At 37.2% G+C, this 18,910-nt stretch overlaps 2 protein-coding genes across 18 annotated transcripts in view; both read right to left on the reverse strand.

The window, feature by feature from the left end:
- The window catches only part of AGBL3 (AGBL carboxypeptidase 3), an 85,095-nt gene extending 82,817 nt beyond the window's left edge, over positions 1 to 2,278 (reverse strand). For 4 of the 6 annotated variants that reach the window (XR_004137935.2, XR_004137936.2, XM_031455409.2 and 1 more), the window contains exon 1: positions 716 to 2,278. Coding sequence is in view for 2 of the 6 variants with exons in the window: in XM_031455409.2 (XP_031311269.2) it covers positions 716 to 778 (63 nt within the window). In the remaining 4 variants the exon portion in view is untranslated. The remainder of the gene's footprint in view (positions 1 to 715) is intronic. The other 2 variants (XR_010381587.1, XR_010381586.1) reach the window with 2 other exon arrangements.
- Positions 2,279 to 6,210: 3,932 nt separating this feature from the next.
- CALD1 (caldesmon 1) overlaps positions 6,211 to 18,910 on the reverse strand; it is a 176,806-nt gene continuing 164,106 nt past the window's right edge. For 7 of the 12 annotated variants that reach the window (XM_031455415.2, XM_031455414.2, XM_010975682.3 and 4 more), the window contains 5 exons: positions 18,756 to 18,837; positions 16,741 to 16,878; positions 16,177 to 16,272; positions 11,007 to 11,087; positions 6,211 to 8,520 (listed from right to left, as the gene is read on the reverse strand). In XM_031455415.2, the coding sequence (XP_031311275.1) occupies positions 8,512 to 8,520; positions 11,007 to 11,087; positions 16,177 to 16,272; positions 16,741 to 16,878; positions 18,756 to 18,837 (406 nt within the window). In that variant the 3' untranslated portion in view covers positions 6,211 to 8,511. The remainder of the gene's footprint in view (positions 8,521 to 11,006; positions 11,088 to 16,176; positions 16,273 to 16,740; positions 16,879 to 18,755; positions 18,838 to 18,910) is intronic. The other 5 variants (XM_031455422.2, XM_031455420.2, XM_031455412.2 and 2 more) reach the window with 3 other exon arrangements.

Here is an 18,910-nt window from a genome sequence, read left to right on the forward strand (position 1 = left end):
AAGGAACAGTTTATAAAGATTCTTGGTAAACTTGGGAAAACAATTTAAATTAAGAATAAAATTAACCAAAAAAAAAAAGAAAAAGAAAAAAGAAACACAGAAAGCCATGAATTAAAGGATTATGCATCATTTAGGGGGTTTATTTTGGGACCTTAACTTACACAGAAAATTTATACTTTACTAAAATGTGACAGAAATTTCTTAGAAATGTGGTACTGGAATCAGACAAAATACATTTAACTACTGCAGTTTGTTTCTTCCCCCTCTTTTCCTCCTCCGTGTACTTTGCTTTGCTACATCAATGTCACATTAAGTCTATTACAGTGGCACACCTAGTAGGTTTAGAACATTGGAGGTTCCAATATTACAATACACATGATGTAACATAGAAATAGTACATATAAGAAAATAAATGGACATGAATTATAAAAATAAAATCCTAATAACTATTACTCACATTTTAATAAAACTCATAAGAATCTTAGCCAAGATATTTTATCAAAATAATGCAGTATCAGTATAGATTCTCTTTCCAGACAGGGCATACTGCACACAGTAAAAGCTTGGCTTTCAATTTATTTCCCAACTTCAGTGACAAGTGATTTAAACATCCAATTGATTTTTATATCCAATTGAATTTATAATATTTTTACTAGGAATTTATATTTTAGAGCAAGTTTTATCTCAAATTAAGGTAAAGTTGAGAAAAACATACTGATTCATCTTCGTCACTGATTGTTCTGTCTGAATAGTCTTCCTTTTCTGAATCTTCTGACATCTCTTCCAATATCTGGCTAGAAATTTATTTTGTAGGTAGGCTGTAAAATAATTCGTAAGGATCTTATTTGACAATTTTCTTATTAAGTACACATTAAGAGTGTACCCTCAAATATATTCCATTTTATTTAATTAACAGTGACAACAGGCTTCTCTAGAAAGTAAATTAGGGCACAGCTAGTTAAACCTTTAATTTCAAAGATTTGAAGACATTTTCCATTTTTAGAAGACAGAAAGAAAATCACAATAAAAGACAAATCAAGTAAATAATTTAACTGAAAAAGGAATTTTCAGGGTACATAGCCCAAATCATTTACATTCTATATTTACAATTAAATACCACACACGACAGCAAGTTCAAAATAATCCTGAGGCATTAAAAAGAGCATGAATCAAATAAAAATCAGTTATTCACGCAGTGAATTGTAGCAATGTAGGTAATTTTTTTTCGCTTAAATTTCATTTGACCAATAGTTCAAATGACAATAGACTTTTCTTTTTATATCTTGGTTAAAACTCTGTAGGTACTGTCTCTGTTCTAATATTCCATCATATTCAGTCTTCGTGGAATTCCAGTTGTTCTCAGAAGGTTGCATTCACAATGACCATTAACCCTCCCATGCAAATATCTTCTCAAATGGTTATTAAGGACAATGAAATAATAGAAATTCCTTGTTAAGATTCTATTCTTTTTGAGAGACCAAAGGAATTTACTAATTTCGAATCTACTGGTTTATGCACCTGCTGCAAAAAAGTATATTTTCGAGCGAAGACTACACAAAATAAAGCCCAAGCTCCTTAGCAATGAACTACCAATGCAACAGAGAAGTCTGTCTTATGGGCAACACCTTCTGTAGTAAGTGACTTAAGTTTCAGCCTGGGGATCACAACTCCAAATCCGTAAGGCTAGACTGGCATAAAACTTGATTCCATTTCCTTACATGCGCCTAAGAGGCCCACCAACGTGCTGACCTGTTGCAGAGTAAAACCTGAGCTTCAGGAAAGCCACACACACAGGTGGATCTAATGAGCGCTCCGCGAGGATCTTCCACTCAGAAGCACAAGAGGCAACAGCTGGCGCGGCCACGCCAGCCGCGACCAGGCAGGTCTGCGGTCAGGAAAGTGACTTCCCAGGCGGGAAGGATGATGAAGCCACAATTCCCGGCTGCAAAGTCTTCCTCCCACACTCACTTCGCGACACGGCCGTGGGGGGAGGGGCGCATTTCCAGAGGCGCGCTCCTTTTCAGCAGGGACTTTCCCTCTTGGCACCTCACTGTCCCCCTCGGCCCCCTCACCCTGCCCTGAGTCCCCTGATCAGGCCAGTCGTCCCTCCCGTGCCCAGAGCAGCCGTTTGGCCCGCAATACCTAGGGCCCAGCGACTGGTACCGTCCGGGCAGTTTAGCGGCTACAGCCACGTTCTTCACCGAGAGTCGCAACACTCGTTACCAGGGCAGCGGTATCACCCTCGCGAGACTTCGGCCCAGCCTAGCCACGCGGGATTTCGGCTGAAGGAACGGCAGAGCCCGGTGGATGACGGGAACTAGGGCCAGAGGAGTAGGAGTCAGAGGGAATGCCCAGCTGTGGACAGGCTGAGCGCTGAGGGCTGGGGAGTTTTAAATGTGAAGGCAGGACAGCTGTTTGTCCTCACGGTTCTGCATGTCGGTTGTTTGCCATGTCCCTTCTCCGAGGAGGCAGTAGAGCAGACTGATTAAGACTTGGGCTTTGTTGATCTTTATTTGTATCCACACTGAATTGCGTTATACAGGGTTGTGTGACTAATCATCTTTACTCGATTAGGAAAATGAGACTTTTAAAATATTTAATGGAGAAGGCATAGACATTCTAGGGTGAAATCTCAAAATTCTTGTCAGCTCTGAGATTCTTAAGTATAATATTCGTTAGCTAACGTATCGAGCACATCTTCCGAGGCAATATGCAAATCAGTTTACCTGTATTGTCTCAGCTAATGAAATGAGGTCTTCCTATAATAGATTTACTCATTATTCCTGTACATCCCATCTTGATTTCCCCCTGGTCTTTAGCTCTGGTGGGTAGTGTATTTAGAACAGTTTCGAAGTATAGTTTAAAAAAAAAACCTATCAATGTTCGGTGCCTACATGAGGTATTATGTGCCATGAGATTTGTAATATTGTAAGAATAGAGATAATGGACCACATAGCAAGTTTCAAAGTAGAGTAAAGGGCAAAGCATATATTAAACATGGAAATAGGTTAATATCATCTGCTTAAATTTTGTCAGTTTCCCGAAAATAACATGTTTTTTTGAGGTCAGTGATTTAGAAGATTGGACTTTACAGAAGAAAGAAATAGAGCACATGTTAGATCATGCTTTATTGAAAAATAGTTACCCTTTATATTTGTCCCTTGTTTTATGTCATATGTATGTTACTAAAGGTGACATGCACAGAGAATTTTCGTATATGGAATCTACTTTTCTGTTGGATTTTAGAGTCATGATTGCAAGCCATAGGATGTCAGATGCACAAGGTGAAGCTCCAAGGAATGATCTAACCAGGTTACACAAAAGATTAATGGTGGAGCTGGGACTTCTCATAACTTTTAGTCCAAATATTTACATGATCATATTTCAAGTAATCCTACACAGAAAAATTATTTTAGTGCATAATAAAAATACTTAAGAATTCAAAAAAATGTTTGAAAATCGTGTTTATTCATTCTTTCCTTAATTCAGCAAATATTTATTGAATGCCTACTATTTGTTTCCAGATCTTGAGATCTGTCTCAGCCAGTCAATTAACCAAGACTCAGCTCAAGCATCATCCCCTTAGTGAAGCCTTTCCTAATCCCTCTTACCATTGGTAGAATTAGTTTGTACTATTAGTTTATATAATGTGTCTAAATTTGGGGTCTATAGTGAAGCATCATTCTGAACATTTGGAAATGAGGTTCAACAAATAACAGAATAAATCACCTCAAAAGAGAAAGAATGGTTCCCAGTCTCAGTGTGAAGATTCATGATAAAAACATGAAATGGTCTCCCCCACAACCACCACCAAGAAGTGTGCCTGAACTGTGCAATGGTGAAATCCCTATTATGGCCAGATTCTACAACTTTTCAGCCAATTTCAGCGATTAAAAGAGTTTCGTTTTGGTATTTCAGCTTTTATTCTGATATTTGGTGTTAAATACATTTTAATTTCAATTTCAAACTCGATTCAGTGCCCTCCTCCTCATTACCTACCCTCCAGGCAGCCTAGATCTGTCCCTAGCTCCGGTGGCCTAGGAAGGAGAAAGGAAGTGGTGTTACACTATTTAACATTCATCCCCTCTTCCTTCTAGGTGTGTTAGGATGAGTAAGAGCTGGGGGAAAGGGCAAATGTCTCTTTAACTGGGCCAAGTTGCAGTCCGTGTGGTTAGTCTCCAGTGCTGTTATTGCTCTTCGTCTGTCCGTGTGCTTCAAGAGGAGAGTGGTGGCCCCAATCTGCCCCCCTGACAAGGGGGCTGTCTTCAACACATGCTCCTAGGAAATAGCAATCTCTTGTGAGAAATTATGGGGAACAGAGTTTAGGAGGTGGGCTATATATCTTTGATTATTTACTACCTCATAATTAATTTGGTTTGGGTAAGGATCCAAATTTCTGTTTCCATTTATTTTTCTTCCAGCACTTGCTTATATTAGTACTTGGCAAAGGTAGTTGTAGAAAAGTGTTCTACTGAAATAGTAATGTTTAATTTGGCAAACCCTTTTCTCATTAGGAAGGCAAATCTAATAGCAATTGCATTTATCCATGGACACCAGTCTAAATGGATGTGCATCTGAAAATAAAGGATATGCAAAGGTTGAAAGGAAAGGGGTGGAGGAAGTTATATCATATATACAAACACACACACACACAGGTTGAAAGTAAAGTTATATCATGCAAGTGCTAACCAAAAGAAAGCCACCGTAGCAATGTTAAGAATAGAAAAAATAAACTTTAAGGCAAAATCTTTGCCACAAATAGAAGGTCACTTCATAAAATTAAAAATATTCAATTCACTTGGAAAAGAAAATGCTTCTAGATTTGCATATGCACCATAAACATGACCTTAAAATATGACAGCAAAATTAACAGAATTACAAGGAGAAATAGACAAATCCATAATCATAGAGGAAGATTTTCACATTCCTTTTTCAGTAATAGCTAGAACAAGGCACCAAAAAATCAGTAAGGATATAGAATGTTTGGACAACATGATTAATAAACTTGAACACAAATAGACACAGCACCCAAATCAAGACCTTGTTAGGCCAGCTCCTTCCTCTTGTGGAAGAACACATATTTAGGGTCATGAGATCTTTTCTTATCCACTCTTCCATTTGGTGCACATGTGCAAACAAAAGCAGAAAAAAAGTCTACAATATAGACCTGTTTCTACTTTACACCCAAGACTGTAACATATTTGAGCTCAAACCCTGAATATGTACATTGTAAGATTAATTTTCATCCATCCCTAATCCTGTCAGTTCAGTACTAGTACTATAGATTGTATCCTTTTCATTGCTTAATTTTGTGATTGACTTTGATAACTATCTTATTGTCTAAACATACAGCCCTTCCTGTTAGGATGTAGAAGTCAGAAGTTAGTTTTTAAGTTACAGGAATTTAGTTAATTCTGTCAATCTTATGGACAGGAATTAAGGGACTGTTCAGGAGCTCCAGACACATAGTTAAAAAAGTTTATGAGAAGAGCCTCAGATTTCAAGATGTGTGACATAAATATGTAAAGTTACTATGAAAAAAAATCTTGGGATTTCAATGTAATCAGTAATAATTATTCTGCAAACAAATGGTATATATTAAATGGGTATTTCTACTCTAAGACACACCACCTTTGGGAAAACAGTACTGCCACCTTAGGAGAAAGAGGAGTGACGTGATAACACTGAGAATGAGAAGGAGGATAAAGGAAGATCAGATAATTCCTAATTTTTTGAAGCAAATTTTTTCCTTTTAAAAATTTTTTTTAAATTTAAATTTTGGGGGGAAGTAATTAGGTTTATTTATGTACTTTAAAATTATTATTAATATATTATTATTATTATTTTCAGTGGAGGTACTAAACCAAGAACCCAGATTGAACCCAGAACCTTGTGCACTGTAAGCATGTACTCTACCACTGAGCTATACCCTCTCCTGATAATGCTTTTTTGGAAGAAGAATGTTTTTAATCCTTCTTTTCAACCTTCCATATATGTTTGGTCAGTTGTCCATACCAGAGCAATTTTTAATATTTTGTTGGAAAGTTGCCTGTAATAAGAAGTACTTAAAACTATAAAACAGCTTTCTTCTTTAAAGAATGAAACCAAGACTCAATCTGAAATACGCATTTTGCTATGCCATCATCTTTATTACATCAGATAGAACTCTTGTAATCAATATAGTACATAAAAATAAGTGAGGCAAAGACATTTGGAGGAATTCCATTTATTGTGGATGCATTTTCACAATATATATTTATTGCAGCGATCAATTATCAGTGAAAATATCAAGTGTTTATAAAATTTTTAGGAATGGCAGATTCACAGAACATGCTAGTCACCTTGAAGTTTTAAGTCTTAAAAAGATAACAAAGAGAATTGTAATCAAACAAGTAAACAAAGAATTTATTTTTCACAAACATTAAATCCAAACTGAACAAAAGTCTACCCTAAAACTTATTCCATCCAAATACTGGAATAAAAGTCAGGATCGATATATTCTCTTCTTAACTTTAGATTTTTTAGAAAAAATATATAATAGTGATCAGGAGAAGCTCTTACTCAAAAGTACAACAAAGCAATGTTATCTCACTATAGGCCTTGATTCAAACTTTGATCCATTTCAGTCCAATATGGGAGTCAGTGCTAACTCAGGCACTGCGTGTGAATTCTAGTTGATAGACTCATGTCTACTCTGTCATAAATGAGTGGATGACTTGTGCAGTTTTGGTGGCTTTCCTTTCTTTGCCCAGGTGTGCTCAGAACTAGAGGATTCAACAACTCTACTGATATATGAGGAAAATAGACTTTGGAAGGTCACTCCTCATACCAGCCCTGCCCTGGCCAACTCTCCCAGGGCAATGCTGTAGATTAGAAAAGAGTCATTTGGGAGGCTCCCTCATTATGGTAGGAACTGAGACTAAGACAATTTTGGTTAAGTCATGAGGTATAAGTTTATACAACTATACTATATGTGTATCTCTATGCTAGAACATATTGCCAAGACACTGGGGTACTCTTTTATCATCTATCATGAAGAATAGATGAACACTTATAAGCTAAAATAAGATCTACTATCTGGATTGTGTGTGTAAAAATGATGAGTTGATGGACTCTTGGGGAAAAAGGTAAAAGAAATAAAAATTACATGTATTTTTGAAAGTTCAACATATTATCAACTTATGGTAAGTACCAATGACTAATAAAGATAGAAGAGTTTAACTAAAAAGATGTTTCAGTATATCAAAGATGGATGTACTGTCATGATTCCTAAATACTGGCTTTTGCTCACTTTTCTTCTCTGCTTCCGGAGATTAGCCAAAGATGGTTTTAGTACACCTATGCATGGAATTCCAATCTGTACAATTTTGTCATTAAAATTCTTACCTTTAAATTTTAGAGATGGAAGAGACCTCAGGTATCATCTAAGCCAACCTATTGTGAACTTGGTTCTTAACAATGTAGTTTTGAGTGCACTTTGAGTTTGACCTAGATGGTAGATTTCGTACAATTCACACTGGACTTCAAGATTTCTTTTAATTATAAACTAAATACTATGTTTTATAGAAAATGTCAACTCATTGACACTTCTAATCTCTCTCTTTTTCTTATACGTTATCAGGCAATGAAAACATATCGATACCTATTCTGCCACGTCTCTATTGGCAAATATGAAATATTAACATAATACTGTGATTTTTAATTTTTAAAAAGCAGTGATATTGGCTAGTTACAGGGACATACTGCTAAATATAATAGCCTAGCACATAAAAAAGCTTTCTACCATTAGTGTGTTTGTATACGTGTATGCACATACATACATGATCAGGTCATCTTAAATGTGGTTCACTATTACTACCAAAGAAATCCACAAAGCAACCAACCTAAAGAAATCAGTACCACTGTCAGCTAACATCATAATCCAACTTTGATATTCATCAGCATGAAAAAAGTAATACCTTAACAGTATATCTTTTTTTTTAAAGATAATCGTTATTGTAATATCTCAAATCTGAAATGGGTTACTTTCATTAAGTGTTATAATTGCCTACTAAGATAATTTCTTCCATGCTTTATTCTAAAGTGCAGAAACAACATGACTTCTGTATTTAAAAACAAAACAAACCCACTACGGTTCATTTTTCTGGAAACTGCACACATTCCTCAGGCAATTTTCAGCTAGAATCTTCTTTTGTTGACTTCCGATGTGGTTGGTATCACTATTCAGATACAGTTATGATGATCAGTAGAAAAGTCTCTATTTCACAGCATGGGTTTCTTTAGAAACAGGCTCCTGTGCAAAGGCAGTACTTTTACCATGAACATCTCTAGATTGTGACTATTAAATATAGTGATAATATACATGGGTTTACTGGGATAATGAAAAACAAAACAAAAGGAAATGAACCCAATTTAGTAAATCAACATAAATATAAAACAGAGCAAATTAGCCCTCTTCAATTGAGCTGGTCCAGCATCTTGAGTGGCTACTTTGGTTCTTTCTTGACTGTCTCAAACCTGCTAAGAGAAGAGAGCTTTAAATTGGCAGGCCACGGTGTTTCAGCCAGACATTTGTGTTAGAATAAAAATAAAAGAATGATAATATGGCAGGAATACATTTTAATGAAAGGGAGGATGACTGTTGGCATTCTATTCAAACATGCTCCCCTTCTTTCAGTCTATCCTTTCTTCTATTGGTTTTTTAATTTTCCTCTTTCTTTCTTCTTTGTATTCTCCTTTCCATATCTTGATCTTGAGCTTTGCTCACAGCATTCAGAATCAGAGAGGTATTTTTTAAGCTCTACTATAAGGGCCAGGAATCTACAATGTGCATCCCAGGACAGGCACACATGACTGAATGGCTCAGACTTGGCCACGTCAAAGAGCGATGGAATACGTTATCTTTTGTCTTCTCCTACTTTTTATTTCCTACCTCCTATCTTACACCCCTACCCTTGAAACGAATCTGACTCATGGTCTTATTTGTATACCATTTCTTTTCCTCAGCTAGCTGCTAAAATCCTTGATGAGGTATTCACAAATATTCAAGTGTTGTGAATCAGCATTTTCAAATGTGTAGTTTCATTTCAAAGAAATTACTGCATGACATATGGTGGTTTGACATTTTGGACCAAAGGAGTACTTTCTCTGCTACCTCATGAACTCAGCTCTGGGACTGCTGGTTATGTTATTATCATTATTAGCGTAGAAAGAGTTTCATGGTATAGACTGAGGAGGAGAGGGTGTGTGTGTATGACATCTCACCCCGTCACCATCCCACTTTGTACCACATGTTGCACAATTCCAGGCAGTACCATTCGTGTTGTTTTGAATGTGAGTGGTGTTCTCTGAGTCCTACCATTCCAGATCATATGTTTACTTCCCGGAACTCTGGCTCAGAGGAACACTGTCCAGAGGGGATCTATTAAACCTGTAATAATGGTCTATGGACAGCTGACATCCCCTACCAGAAAGGAGACTGTATAAACATTTGGACTGTCATTTTTGAATGGTCACAGACTTATGCTAAAAGAGTCATAATGACGTAGGCTAAGAAAATTCATTTTTTTGTTTAAAAAAAAGCTAAAAAACAATTCCCATATCACTTCCATCAGGAGAAAATTATACAAGGAAATTTAGAACTTATATTTTCTGCCAAATATGTAATCCTCAAAAATAAAAAAAAAGCAGCATATATAACGATTAAGAATACAGGCTCAGATCAGACTGCCTGAGTTTCAATCCAGGCTTTGCTACTTATTTGCTGTGTGGCTTTGAGAAAGTTACCTAATCTTTCTGTGCCCCATCTTCCTCAGATCTAAATGTGGATAATAACAATACCCACTTCACATGGTGGCTGGATGGTCACATGAGATAACGTAGGTTGAGAAGGTAGAACAGGGTCTTGTATTTGGTGGATGCTTATTAAATGTTAGTGGTTTGTAGTGATGATAATTATTACTAGGTACTTTTAATATATTTAGCAATTTTTAAAAAACTTATTTAAAAGTCACTTTAAGAAGAGAGGCTGGGCTAGTGGATTTAATTGGAATATAAGAACAATTAAGAACTGATAGAGAAGATGGAGTAACACATTCAGGCAGCTGCACCAGGCTTAACAGCACATACAAAGTAGGAAAGAGGAAGCAACTCTCTTCCTTCAGTGAGTTTTTGTGATTCTTCAGTTAGTTGCCTTGAGGTGTCCTTCAGTTCCGAGTTTGCTTAATAGGTGCTTCTGTCTCTCAAGTTCTACATCAACTATTCTAGTCTTACTGATAACTGGTTTCTCTTTTCAATTTTTCCTCTATCAAGGGAGAAGGCCGGAATTATTAATTGAATGGGGAAAGGCTACAGGTAGGAGTTGAGTTAGTTCCCTGTACAACAAGGTGTCCTATTTTTAGTTTGTGCATCGTTTAGATATTGTCCAGAGGCCCCTTTATGAAGAATGAGCACACCCTTTGAACAGACGACCAAAAAAGACAAATCCAAGCAATCCTAGCCATTAGTTTACACAGGGTAGCAAATTTTGCCTAATTTTTAAGTATTATTTTAATTTTTTGTCATATCAGCCTTGAGTCCTAGGCTGCTGGCAACGTAAGCCCTTAGAAACGTTTCGGAAAGCTGCTTTGAAACCACTCAGGGAGATAGACGTTTTTCCTTACATGATCAGCAAATCCTAATTTCCAAGCCTGGACCTTTTAAGGAAATGCAGACCATGCTCATACCACACAGCTTTCTGCTGTCAACACTCCTATCACTATGGTGTTTCCAGCAGGTCTTACTGGGAACCATTCCACGGATCTGGCTATTTGTGGTGTATGACTGACTGGCCATGCTGAAGGCTCCGTGACTTTGCCTTTCACTGCACCACATGCAGGTCTTTAGAAACTGATGGCTACCCAGGCGAGACTCTGGATCAATGCTACTTCTCATGTGGCCCTGGGACATCATCCTGCAGGATATGGCAGGAAAAGAACCTACGAAAAACAAACCTCCCGGTAGGTTACCTTAGTTGGGGAAGTGACCTTGTCCACGGATTGCTTTTCCCAGAGGTTCCGCTTGCCAGATACGTCTCCTGGCCTCAAATCCTAAAGAAGAGAAAGCAGAAAAAATTGAGTGGCCCTTTATATTTTCTGGCCAGGTCTAAATACATCACCGTATCTGTTGTTTGTCTGAATCAATTTCTTGTTTAATACACTTTATCCTAGTGATCTGAAATGGATGGAACCAAAAGGATTGTTAGCCGTTGTTTATTTTTATACAGACCCTGAACTGTGTTATAAGAACAGGCTGGAACTATCCAACATTCAGGTCCTGTCACTGATGGACTTACTGTTTACTGATCAGCAAAACTGGAATATAAGCATATTTAAGACAAGGTAGCCTGTTTTTAAGGTAGCCTTCTATGTTCTTAGAAATGAATAGAGCGTAGGTTAGTTTTCAATACTTTTCAGGGGGTTGGATGAGCATTTCACTCCTCACCGATGAACTTTCTTTTCGTGTCCTGCCCGCATGACTTATTTCATAGCAGCCTGACTTCTAATGGACAATACTGCATTTCTTTGTCTGAGGACTTCCTCCGGCTGCAGGTGCCCACTCCGCCCACCCAGGAGGTAGGCTGGAAGTTCAGAGAGTTAACATCCCCAGGAGCAATACTCAACCACTCATCCGTGAGATTTGGTACAAGGATATTTTTCTGACTCACTCATGACTCAGGTAGGATGATAACACGGAAGCACGTGTTTAATGGTGGCTTCCGGAGTTTCCCCAGCAGGACTGAGTTTAATAGCCCATGTAGTGACTTGCTTAACAACATTCTTTATTGGCTGCCTCCTTTTTCTACCTTGCTTCCTATAGTGTTATCTTCATGTCCTAGGTAAACTACTTGCGCACGAACCACTATTTTAGAATTTGCTTCTGGGCAGCCCAAACTAGGACATTTTTCTAATTGCATTTTCCTCAGACTAAAACCCTTTTATGTTTCCGGAGGAGCAAGTGGTAATTCAGAAGTGTATCAGCAGACCCTAACCCCATGAAAGTAAACATTCACTACAAACTGTACCCATAAGAGAAACTGACAGTTGATGACATATGTGAGAACATGTGAAAATCTTGGGAAGAAAACACTAAAATAGGATCGATAACAGCTATTTATCTTTGATTCTTTATTTACTGCCTCATAATTAACTTGGTTTGGATAAAGATCCGAATTTGTTTCCATTTACTTTTCTTCCAGCACTTGCTTATATTAGTACTTGGCAAAGGTAGTTTGTAGAAAATAGAAATGTTTTACTGAAATAGTAATGTTTATCTTGGCAAACCCTTTTCTCATTAGGAAGGCAAATCTAATAGCAACTGCATTTATCCATGGACACCAGTCTAAATGGACATTAAAAAAAATAGATACCATGGAGGTTGCAACTCTGAAAATGCATTGGCTAAATGGTACTATGTGAAGCATTTCAGATTTGCCTTAATCTTGCTGAATTTCTGAATTTCCGTGGCATAGATTCATGATATTCTACTAGAGAGTTACACCTATTTAACTTGGAACCAGTAAGCAACAAATCAGATTGTTTTTGAAGAATTCCACTACATATGCCAATGCAGGCAGAAGCTGCCAAATTGTCTGGAAGACTGTTTTAAAAATTTGGAAACTACAATTAGGAACATGCTAATGGAAGCTCTGGAAAGTGGCTATTACCACTTTATTTATTTGATTCCTATAAGACAAATATTTTTCTTTCACATAAATACTCTTCTACTGAAGAAAATGAATTGTATTTCATTTAAGTCCTGCCTATGAATCTTCTGAGATCACTTTAAGAGTTTAAAGAGTCCATTTTAAGAAAGTATTAACATCCAAGGGGTAAGTTGGCATTTTAAATCAAATGGGAAATATAAATGAAATTACCTGACCAGACTACATTTTAGAGAAAGACCCACTCCGGAAGAAGAGGGAGAAATGAAGGCAGGGAAGCAGGTTTCCAATCAACCAGAGATCAAAGAATGAAGAAGAGAATTCAGCTGAGAAAGATAAGTTTTTTTTTAAACAACAAAAAAAGATATATTAGCATTTTAATTGCTGTGTAGAATATGTAGTTTACACACAAAGAACAGACAAACCAGATACAACAGACATACTCAGAAAGGAATTCCAGTTCCAAAGTTGTACTGAAGTCCTATAACTTCTGTCCACAAATAGCAATAGATGCCCCAGTAAAGAATCAGGTGTAAATCAATGTTTAACTTTAAATAAGTGATTCATTTTCAGAGACCCCAAATAATACTGATTTGACAAAGTTTTGAGCACTTTTAATTATATGAAAATTATTACATAATGAGTAGTAGAGGATGGTTTCACAGAATTTTAGACGTGAACACTAATACTGTGGATTACTCTTTTCCTTCTTCTTGAGGTTTTAGTGGGTGAGTACCATTTTGGTGAAAGAATTTCCCTCTGATTTTTCCTTAATGGCCACATGCCACACATCTGCAAACAAACCTAGGTTTTTTCCCCTCCACCCATATGTGCCAAGGAAAATAAACAAGGGGCTGAGAATAAATCACCTCTGGTTCTAAATCAGAAGGGGGCCTTTAGGAGCCCCTTTCTGCTGTTGGCTTTAGGTAACCCTCTGATATCCTGGGCTCAGGATCAGTCTGACCAGAGACCCAAGGGTGTCACACTCACATGCCTGCCATGAAGGGCCAGGCTGGAAACACAAATGCCTAAAGAAGTTCAGTGTAAGAAAATTAAAAAAAAAAAAAAAAGGAACCAACAATTAAAGAGTACCTGCCTTCAAACCTCAAAAATGTGTTCAAATTATAATTTAAAAAAGGAAAATAAAGCATGATGGCCCTGACTACACAGATCTTAGCTGCAGGCCACCAGTGTGAGACCCTCTAGACAAGCCCTAGACAAAATTCTTGCTTGATCTGCCTTTCTAAGCTGCCTTCCTGGACTTAACTTTTTGCCAGACAAGTCTTATGTATCTGCAGGATCCTTTAGTCTTTTCCTCAGTTTGAACCTTTTCACTTCTTTTCTGTTGGAGCCATGGTTTCTGTGAGTTATGCTCCTGCTTTGTTGGGCTCCAAGTTACGGTTTCTTCCCAGGAGATTGCCACATTGCTATTCACGGTATGGCATGTTGCTGGGTCTACTATCCCTGCGATGTGCAAAAGCTGAAAGTTGCTTATTAAGTACACTCAAACTAGCCTTTTATTTACAACATCAATTACATACTGCTTTCTTTTGATCTGACCTTTATTCAGGAAGCCACACTAGTCAACAAAATCCAGTGGGATGTGGGAAAAAGAGATCGTTGTACTGTATACTAATTGCCACATTCTTCTTTCCTTTTCCTCTCAACCCTCTAGCAGATGGTGTAGCAAATTATTTACTAAATAGTAGATAAAGCAGGCAATGATTTTGTAATTTCCCTGTAATGTTTTTTTGTCCTGCCATTTTTAGGAGGCCAAAAATAACCCCAGAAAACAGGGCTTTTTGTGGAAACCTTGACACAGTTATACCTATTGTAATAATAACTGAATTGAATCTTTTAACACTCTTATTAGGATGACATAGATGATGATACACTTATCAGCTAGAAGAGTATGGGTCAAGTCTTGGACCAGCTATATGAGTATAATCTCGTATAGAAATGAAATTGGTCGCAAATACATGTGAAAAAGTGACTGTCTTCTTTAGCAATGTGCCGTACGCATCAAAGAAGAAAAACTTATACTTTTTTTCTCTTTATCTTTGCTATCGTGAGAGATCTTCAGTGGGTCCACGAACTTTTAGAACTTGTATTATATGCATCTTTTGGGGGAGAGGGTTCTTAGAGTTCATTAGGTTTTCAAAGGGGTTCATAATTCAAGAGGGTTAACAATCACTGGTCTGGAACCACAAAACTTTATATAAATTGCTATTTAAAAAACTAATTCCTACTCTTTATGTCACCTTGGGTGCTGGGGAAACTTGAGGCACCAAAGATCACAAATCTTTTGGGTATGATCCCTTGCCTCAACTGTCTCCTTTTATAGGCCCCCTTTCCTATGTCTACTGGGAGAGGGAAAAAGATTTTTTTCCAATATATTAAGATTTTCCAATTGTAAATTGGGTTTACATTAGTTTTACACCTCTTGTGAGGCCCTTATATAAAGAATCTCGGATTGAATATTAATTGACTACAGGGAATTGTACCCAAGAAGAGTATGGAAATATTTCCATTTTTTATTTTTTTCTTCTTAAATTGGAAAAGTGATAAACTTTAGTGACTTTGGAGATAAACAGGGAGCCACTGGATGCACTTAAATGCTCAATGGTGCAGAAGCCTGGGGTTTGGAAAGCTTTTCTTCTACCCCTGGAATGGGGTGGTTCTGACAATTGAGTCTTTGCTGCCTTGGACACCAATATATGTATAAAAGCCAACTCAACAGGGAAAGCTCACCACTATACAGTAGGGGGCTTAATAAGGTTTTTGATTATAATGATAAATGCAAGGCAACTATCATATACATTTAATGAAAAGGTTAAAATAATTTTTTATAGTAAGATAGTCATGCTTAGTAAGAAAATTTTAGATTTCCAAAAATAACATTTATAACCAGTTTTTATAGTTTCTAATTTTACTGATTTTTTTATTCACTTTCCTTTGGAGGTATTGACAATAAAAGTACAGCAATTATTTCAACAACTACCCAATAACTGTATTTTTGTGTTGAGTTACAGAAATTAAGCAAATTAGAGAATATGGATTCAAAATAGCCAACATACACATTCTTTTGGGAATAAGTCTAGGGCTGCTCTTGACACAGAAATGGCCAAGATAATTTGACATTTTAATTTCCAAATTCCTAGCTATAATTTATAGAATAAAAGCTAAGTGTGCAGACCAGTTAAGAATATAAATTTGGACTGCCTCAACCTCTGGCCAACTACTACTCTCAGTGTGGAGAGGTGATGATGGTTCCATTTTACCCTCTGGGTAATTACAGTGCAGCTGCTCAGAACTGTTCTGTCTAAATCTGAACCCCTCCTCGTTTGTTATTCAGCAGTGACAGCCAAGAGCAGGAGCCCTGTTTTTCCCAAGCAAATAGACCACAACAGCCTGTTTTCTTCTAATGCTAGAAGCTGAGAGAGCAAAGAAATTCAGAAAAACCTGGAGCTACTTACAGAAGGTTTGGGAGCAGGTGACTTGTTTCCATCTGGGGTTTTAGTTAGCCATTCATTGATGCGGCTGGAAACGCCCACCTTCAAGCCAGCAGTTTCCTACAAAGAGTCAATCATCCAGCATTAAAGGGAAAAAACCCAAAAACACTACCTGGAAAAAAATCTTCAAAGCAACCTCAAAATGCTATTGAGTATTATTTCACATAACACTGATCAATTATTGAACATTATATTGAATATTCTGAGGCAAAAAAACCCCTTAAACCTGATATTTAAAGGATATGTTGTCTGGTTTTCTTTCCCTCTCTGCTATTAGCTTCAGGAACACATTCTCTCTGCGCTTGCTTTTGTGGTCATTGCAAAAGAAAGTAAGAATTACGCCTTCTTCACTGCTTTTATAATTAACTAGTGTGATTCCTTAAAAAAAAAGAAAAAAAGAAAGAAAGAAAGAAAGAAAGGAAGGAAGGAAGGAAGGAAGGAAGGAAGGAAGGAAGGAAGGAAGGAAGGAAGGAAGAAAGAAGGAAAGCCAACCTCCAAAATGCAGAGACAGCAACCCTCTCCGCTCACCTTATTTGGTGCGCCTGGTGCCGAGGGGGATGAGAACACACTGCCTTTCTCCCACATGCTCTTGATGTTGCGGACACCTTCAGCAGGAACAGGAAGGTCCGAGGCTGCTGGCTTCGCAGGTTTTGCAGTTTTTGTTCCCTGAAGTGTGTGAATTATTTTTAGGATTGGTGCTGATATGTTTGTTTCCATAAAATTACAGTGAGCTTGTCTTCCTCAACATTATCACTGAAAAATTCGTTGTGTAAACACCTTCACCAAAAATGAGTCATAATTTCTGCAGCAAAGGTATATGCTAATGACATATATACCTCAAAATAAATCATTATATCTGCTTCAGAGGATCTTTCAAAAGTGAAATATGCTTTTTATTGGGACACCACTTATTGTTAAGGTGATATTCGACTGCATTTCTTCAACAGATACTTCTTGAGCGCCTACTGTGTGCAGGGCACCGTGCTAGGCTCTGGGAACGTGGTTGTACTCAAAGACGGTCTGACATTTTAATAGGAGAGACAGTAACCAGTTATACAGTATTTACTTCACATTGCAAGAAGTGCTATGAAAGATGTGTGATGCTGTAAGCATGCCGAAAAAGCACACAATAGGACAATGGTACTTAGTTTAGGTGGGGCAAAGAAGGCTACTCTGAGGACGTGACATTTAAAGCCAGACCTGATGGAAGACTTGGAGGTGGCTTGGTGAAGGAACAAACCCCATTCCGTGCAGAGCAAACAGCATATGCCAAGGACTGAAGACAGGGCTGCACTAAAAGACTGAAGGACTGAGAGACCACTGATGGAGAATATACTGGAAGGAGGAATGAATGGGGATTAAAAAAAAAGGTGTGCATTTGAGATACTTTTCCAGCAGTAGTGACTGGCATACTACTGAGTCATGCAGTTCCTCTCCTGGTCCTGCTTTGGGGACCACAGTCCTCACAGTCTTGGCTTCATTAACCCTTTAGAGCTATGATCAATTCAACCACAGGAAACAACTATCTGTGACTTGTCTTATATTTCAGTGGACATTTAATCTTGGGAAAATCACCTCTTGAGCGTTAGGACTTGGTTATTCATTTGATAAGTTATCCAGAACCGCTCTATTTCTTATTCTCTCTTATCATTCGTTTACGATCTATTTTACAGTGTCTCCTCTCTGCAGTATAAAGGAGAGGAGAAAATCAAATAAACTGATCCAACTACTTCATAGCAGGCACCTAAAACCATTGACTAACGTCTACACAAAGGAGAGAAAAAACAAGATCACATCTTGATCATGGACCCTGCGCTCTTAGTGCTTTGGTACTTAGAAATATTTCCAAGTAGAGTAAAACCCCTTGGTCATTTGGGTGGAAAAAAAAGTTGGGTTAGACAGAAGCATAAAGCTATCATTCTTCAAATATAAAATAATCAATTTGAATTGATGATGATTAAATTATGGCTGGCTTTACAGTCTTTATATTAATTTATACTACTAATTTATTTGATAATAAAAATTTTTATAGAAAAGAAGATTAACCAAAGTTTTAAGGGATCTGTTTAAACTACATATGGAAACACATTTTATAAGGAATTAAGAATACTGAAGAGAGGAGAGTATAGCTCAAGTGGTAGAGTGCGTGCTTAGCATGCATGAGGTCCTGGGTTCAGTCCCCAGTAGCTCCTCTAAGAATAAATAAATAAATAAACAGAATTATCTCCCCTCACCAAAAAAGAAATTAAAAAAAGAATACTGAAGATATACTTGTAAACATATAAATAATATAAGAATAAAACCATTCTTTAAAGATAACACCTTCATTAAAGAATACTCAGGCTGAAAATAGTAAACAATAATTTACCTAAAATTCTTCTATAATTTATCTTTATTAGTGTTTTCTCTATAACTAGTTCAAATATAATAAAGCATCATTAACATGGTAACACTATTGGACTTGATTATTGTCCTAAGTGTTTCTATGATTATATAATCAGGGTCGATTTTGGTTTGACCGTAACTCTGAGGACATCTCTCACCTCAATTGCACTGGTGTATTGCTCCAGTCTGCTGTCAATCTTGGAGACTACTGCAGCTTGATGAGTTGATTTGACCCCACTGCTAAGTAAATCAACACAAACATACATCCACAAAAATATGAGAGAGAATTTTTCCATATATATAATGGCTGATG

Source organism: Camelus dromedarius, chromosome 7 (assembly GCF_036321535.1).
Source record: "Camelus dromedarius isolate mCamDro1 chromosome 7, mCamDro1.pat, whole genome shotgun sequence".
NCBI classification, from domain to species: domain Eukaryota; kingdom Metazoa; phylum Chordata; class Mammalia; order Artiodactyla; family Camelidae; genus Camelus; species Camelus dromedarius.